The sequence below is a fragment of the Cornus florida genome, unplaced genomic scaffold (assembly GCF_030987335.1).
Source record: "Cornus florida cultivar Cherokee Brave unplaced genomic scaffold, ASM3098733v1 CherokeeBrave_3.0.0_Hap2_Chr03, whole genome shotgun sequence".
NCBI classification, from domain to species: Eukaryota; Viridiplantae; Streptophyta; class Magnoliopsida; order Cornales; family Cornaceae; genus Cornus; species Cornus florida.
This window is the reverse complement of record NW_026775573.1, coordinates 80,671,212-80,677,085: the sequence shown is the minus strand read 5'-3', so window position 1 is coordinate 80,677,085 and position 5,874 is coordinate 80,671,212. Positions and strand designations below refer to the sequence as shown.

Below are 5,874 nucleotides of genomic sequence, written 5' to 3'. Positions count from 1 at the left end.
ATTTTTTTATTTTTTTTTTTTTTTATGAAAAGAAATTGTTATATATGGATGGAATTGATGAAGGGGCCGGGGAGAGGAGAGTGGAGACTCTGGACTGTGACAAATTTATTATGTTGTTATTTTAATCTTAAAATAACAGTTACTAAACTTGCTATTTTATTTTTTATTTATTTTTGGATTGTTGTAGCCTGTATGTGACAGATAGAATGTAATTCTTTTTCTTGGTTACGGGTTACCCAAAAAAAAAAAATTTATTGAAATCAGAAGGTATTTAATTGATTTTCTTGTAAAATTTGCAGAGGAATACAAAGCTTTTAATATATACAGAATTTACATAACACCAAAATACCAAATACAGAGAGATAGACTGATAGAGAGAAGAAGTTGTCCAGTTAACAACTAACACCAAATTGAAGTCAAATTTATTAACATCAAACTTAAGTTACTTAACACTGAAATACTGAATCCATAAAAATTAGCTCCAAACCGATCTATCAGCTCTCTCCACGTAGAGAGTGACTGTGAGTCTGTGACGGATCTATTTCCCAATTTGAGCCAACACATTCTGCAGTTACTTTGCTTAATCACAATTGCAGCCAAATTGTATGCCTGTATTTGTTCCATTGAATCATTCTAACATGTTAAAATGAAATAATTAGTGAAGTGTACTCTAAAGTCTAAATTATAAAAGACAATCGCAAATTGTAAATAGCAACTGTTTACTGTTATATTATTTTCATATAATATAATTAGGTTCTATTATTGAAAGTATGTTTAGTTGTTATAGTTATAGAATGAATCATGGTGCTTATAGTTATAGAAAATTAGATTGATTTGCAGCTTACATAATTTCTATTAAACTTGATTGTAGTTTGAACTTTAAAAGATGCCTAGTGAAGGTTCAAGAAAGGATCCGGCATGGAATTACTCACATTTGGAGAATCCGAAAGATACAAATGCCGTCACTTGTAACTTCTGTGCAAAAGTTACAAAAGGAGGTATTTATCGGGCTAAGCAACACTTAGCTGGAGGATATAGAAATGTGAGTGCATGCACAAGATGCCCATCTAGTGTTAGAGAAGAAATCAAAGAGTACATGAGTAAGAAAAAGGAAGAAAAAGAACAAATGAATTTGTTACCTAGTGATGAGATTAATTTCATTGATGGAGAGGATGAGGATGATGTCATGGAAGTTAGCAATCAGGGAAAAAGGGTAGCTAGTACAGGCAGTGCTAGTGTCAATTCCTCAAAGATGCAAAAGCAAAAGGGACCGATTGATTTATATTTCACTCCCAGACCGGAAATTGTGGTACAAAAAAGAAAGGAGGGGGGAAAACAAACAGCCATTAATGATGCATGCAAGAAAGAGTTGAGAGGAAGAGCGTGTGCTGCTTTTGCAAGGTGGATGTATGATGCAGGAATTGCATTCAATGCTGTTAAGTATGATAGCTTTGCCGAGGTTGTTGAAGCAATTGGACAATATGGTCCTGGCATGAAACCACCTAGTTATCATGAGGTGAGAGTTCCTTTGCTTAGGAAGGAATTAGATAATACCAATGCTTTGATGAATGACCATAGGGAGGAGTGGTCAAAATTTGGATGCTCATTAATGGCAGATGGGTGGACAGACAAGAGAGGGAGAACATTGCTTAATTTCTTAGTAAATAGTCCAAGGGGAACCATGTTTGTTGAGTCGATAGATACTTCTTCTTTTTCAAAGGATGGTGACAAGATGTTTGACTTACTTAATAAATTTGTGAACCGCATTGGAGTAGCAAATGTCGTCCAAGTCGTCACAGATTGTGAGTCAAGCAATAAGTATGCCGGTAAGAATGTTCAATGTTTATAACTTTTAGAGTTTACATTCTTTACAAATATATAATTTAAATCAACTTTGATTTACTCATTCTCTTTATATCATTTTTTCTTTTTTCCGTTTGGTTTCAAATAGGGAGGATGTTAGAGAAAGAACACCCACATTTGTATTGGACCCCATGTGCTGCTCATTGCTTAGACTTGATGTTGGAAGACATTGGGAAAATACCGTCCATCTCTAGAACAATGCAGAGGGCAGTGGAGTTGAATAGTTATATTTATATGCGACCAAAGTTGTTGAACATTATGAGGAACTTTACTCACAAAAAGGAGTTGCTTAGGCCTGCTAAGACTCGATTTGCTACATGTTTCATCACATTATCAAGTATTCACAAGCAAAAGAATAACTTGAGAAAGATGTTTACTTCAGAAGAATAGAATCGTAGTAAATGGGGGAAAGAGGAAGCCGGTAAAAGAGTTGCTTCTTATGTTTTGATGCCTTCCTTTTGGAACAACATTGTCTTTAGCCTTAAGGTTTCCGGTCCTCTTATTCCGGTTTTGAGATTAGTTGATGGCGAGAGAAAGCCTCCCATGGGATACATTTATGCGGCTATGGATAGGGCTAAAGAAGCCATTGCAAAATCATTTGGGGGAGTAGAAGATAAATACTCAGATATTTTTGAAATAATTGGTAAGAGGTGGAATGTTCAACTTCATCGCCCTTTGCATGCAGCAGGTTATTATTTGAACCCAGAATACTTTTATTCAAATTCAAAAATTGAAGAAGATGAAGAGATTGCAAAGGGTTTGTATGCATGCATTGCAAGGTTAGTCCCGGATGTCAAAGACCAAGACAAAATTACTGAGGAGCTGTCCTTATATTCTAAAGCTGAGGGCCTCTTTGGTAATCCCTTTGCTATTAGACAGAGAAGTACACGAGGACCAGGTAAAGTGGTAAAGTATATTAAGTTAGTATAGCTAAGTGTTAAAATTATTTTGACAATAGAGTCGATAGAAAGATGAAGCTAAAGTTGCTAAACATCATTATTAATTTTTTTTTAATAGCTAATTGGTGGGAAGCTTATGGCAAGTCAACAAAACTTCTCCAAAAGTTTGCTATAAAGGTTTTAAGCCTTACTTGCAGCTCTTCTGGTTGTGAACGAAATTAGAGCGTGTTTGAGCATGTAAGTATATACTATTTACTAACTAGGTTTGTAATTTAATTGTTGAAAATTAAAATTTTAATTTTTTATACTTACTAGTTAAAGTTGAATTTATTGCAGCTTCATAACGAGAAAAGAAATAGGCTCGCTCAAACAACGTTGAATGATTTAGTGTTCATCAAATATAATAGAGCATTGAGGCGTCGATATAATATGCGTGGCACTCTTGATCCCATTTTACTCGATGACATTGATGAGAGCAATGAGTGGTTGACGGGGAGGATGGATGATTCTGATGCAGAACATGATCTAGTCTATGAAGATGATTCCTTGACATAGGGTGATGTTGCTAATTTTGCTGGTATTGGAGAGGCAAGCAGGCCGCAATGGTCTACTAGATCAAAATCTAGTTCTAGTTCACGGTTACCAACAAAGGGAGCAGGAAGTTCTTCAGTTCGACTTGTGGATGAGATGAGGATGATTCAGATGAGATAGAAGAGGATCCTGAGAATTATGAATCATTTAGTGACGATCAAAATGATGTTATGCTTATTGATGACGAGGATGATATTTAGATTTATTGGTGTTGTCTTCTTAGGAAGAATGATGTTTATGTTTGTTTTAGTTTTATCTTATACTTCTCCTTAGTTGACTTTTGCATCTTTATGTTAATATGTTTGATTATTCACTGTTTTGAACTCAAGTACTTGATTTACTTGGTTTTGGCATCTTTATGTTGAATATTTAACTTAAGTAATTCATTTAGTTGACTTTTACATCTTTCTATATACTATTGCATGATTTGCATCTTTAATACTTTATTGGGTGGGTTTTGTTTTTTTTTTTTTTCCAACGTGCGCCTTGCTTCAGTCGAGCGCGCGCCTCGCCTTGCGCCTTACGCCTCAGGCTCCAGGAGGCATTTGCGCTTTTGTGCGCCTTGAGCCTTTAACAACTATGGTTCTCATTGCACATTAAGGATAATGTGCGGTTTAAGTTTGGAGGTAAGGTGACTTTGTTGTATTCTACTTAAGTTTGAGCTTTAATTGCATGATTGAGATGTGAAATCTTTGTTAGTGATGATTTTGATCTTTTGAGGACCATGATACTTAGACTTTAAAAATTGCTTGCCTTAAGAGTCAATACTCCTTGTTTGCCTTGTGGATGCCATTTACGAGTAAATTTTTTGAAAGATTGATATCATGTTTGCATTTATGATCCACATCATCCTAATTTTGTAATTATTTTGAGATTCACTTTAGGATTCCACACTAGCATAGGTGCACAGTAGCATTCATTTGTGGGGTACATGCTTTGTTGATTATTGAATTAGTTATATCCTAATTGAGTTAGTACTGCATTGAAAGCTTTCATTCTTGATAAGGTGGATAACAACCCATTTTCATTATGTACCCAGGATTTTAGCCTCATCAAGCACTGAATTCTCATGCCGAAAGGTGGAGGGCCCAAACTCTAGGTTAATAACTTAAAAAAAAAAAAAAAAAAAAAAAGGTGCAAAAGCAAAAAAAAAAAGTGAGGACTTCTCCCAAAAGGTGAGAAGTGGGAAATGATCAGATGGAGGTTGTTTTGATTTGTAGCCTAGTTGATTTGAGCTTGTAAGTCTTTAAGGGTGTTTGAACACCTAATACCCTAAAGCCGTCCAGTTTGGGAGTCATTGACCTAGCGCTCCACCTCATGGATCGCTAGAAAGCTTAATAGATCACTATATTGCACCATGCTTCCATCTTTAATCCTTTAGGATAGTAAAAAAAAAAAAAAAAAAAAAATCAAGTGAAAAGAATAAGCACACCTAGTTGAATAAAGTTTTAATAAAAGGTTCACTCTTTGTTTTGATGATCGGTACTTAATTTGTGTGCTAGTTTAAGGGTAAGGATGTGATCATTTCTTTAGTTGGCTTAGATAACAACATATTTGATGCCGGTTCACTCAAAAAGAATTCTAGAGTTGTTTTAATTTGTATGATCATTTTCTTGATGTGTGGAGGAACATATTTGCTTTCTTGATGTTGAGATTTTGGGCGATTGATTGGAAGTGGTTGAAAATTTGCATAGTTGAGGTAGTTTTCTTCCAATACTTGTTTGAAATATTGGTGCCTTTTTAGTAAAAAGGAGCTTAATGTTTATGGGTAGCATTTTGGAAACCCTAACGAGACTTCACTCGTCCACTAGGGGTAACCTAGGGGTTTAAAACGCTTGTTGCATACGCTAAATGCAATCGTGTTCCCAACGAAAGTAGTGTTATCCTTTTATTGATTTCTAGTTCATATTTATTTAGTTGTTCATTTGTTTATTTCCCTCGTAGTTCATTGCTAGGGACTAGCAATATTTAAGTTTGGGAGTATGATAAGCGCTGAAAAGTGTGCATTTAAACCCCCTAAGCTTGAGTGTTGTAGGACCTCTATCTATCTTATTTTTTTCGTTTTAGTCTAATTTCATGTTATTTCTTTTTTCAGGTCAATAAAGTTAAAACGGCTAAAAATGGCTTCTTAAGGCCTTTTTAGAGTCAAATTAAGTCTTGGTGAGAATCTAGAGCAAAAGGAGGTAGATCTGGAGCAAAAAGGAGGCCGATGCTGAAAACTGCCAAGTCTAATCGATCAAAGAAAAGTCTGATCGATCGAACCCTGATCGATCACACCATACCTCTGATTGATTACACTGTTAGTCTGATCAATCGAACTATTCACGGAAGCTATTAAAAAGTAGATCTAAAGCTCATTTCAAACCAACTTGGGCTGTGCTTGAAAGAGGAGATCCTAGGGCCGAGTTCTCACATTTTTGGGCTCTAAAAGCCTTGTATATAAGAGGGATAAACCATTTTTGTAGGGAGATTCCTATTTTTACATTGTAATTTCTATATTGTTGTAGTTTTCTCTCTTTAG

The 5,874-nt window shown here is 35.3% G+C and overlaps 1 protein-coding gene across 1 annotated transcript; it reads left to right on the top strand.

Annotated features, from left to right (window-relative positions):
- Window positions 1–886: 886 nt before the first annotated feature.
- Window positions 887–2,253, top strand: LOC132301760 (uncharacterized). The gene is made up of 2 exons (XM_059798988.1): window positions 887–1,826; window positions 1,952–2,253. The coding sequence occupies exons 1-2, from the start codon at window positions 887–889 to the stop codon at window positions 2,251–2,253; spliced, it is 1,242 nt and encodes a 413-aa protein (XP_059654971.1).
- The last annotated feature ends 3,621 nt before the right edge of the window (window positions 2,254–5,874 follow it).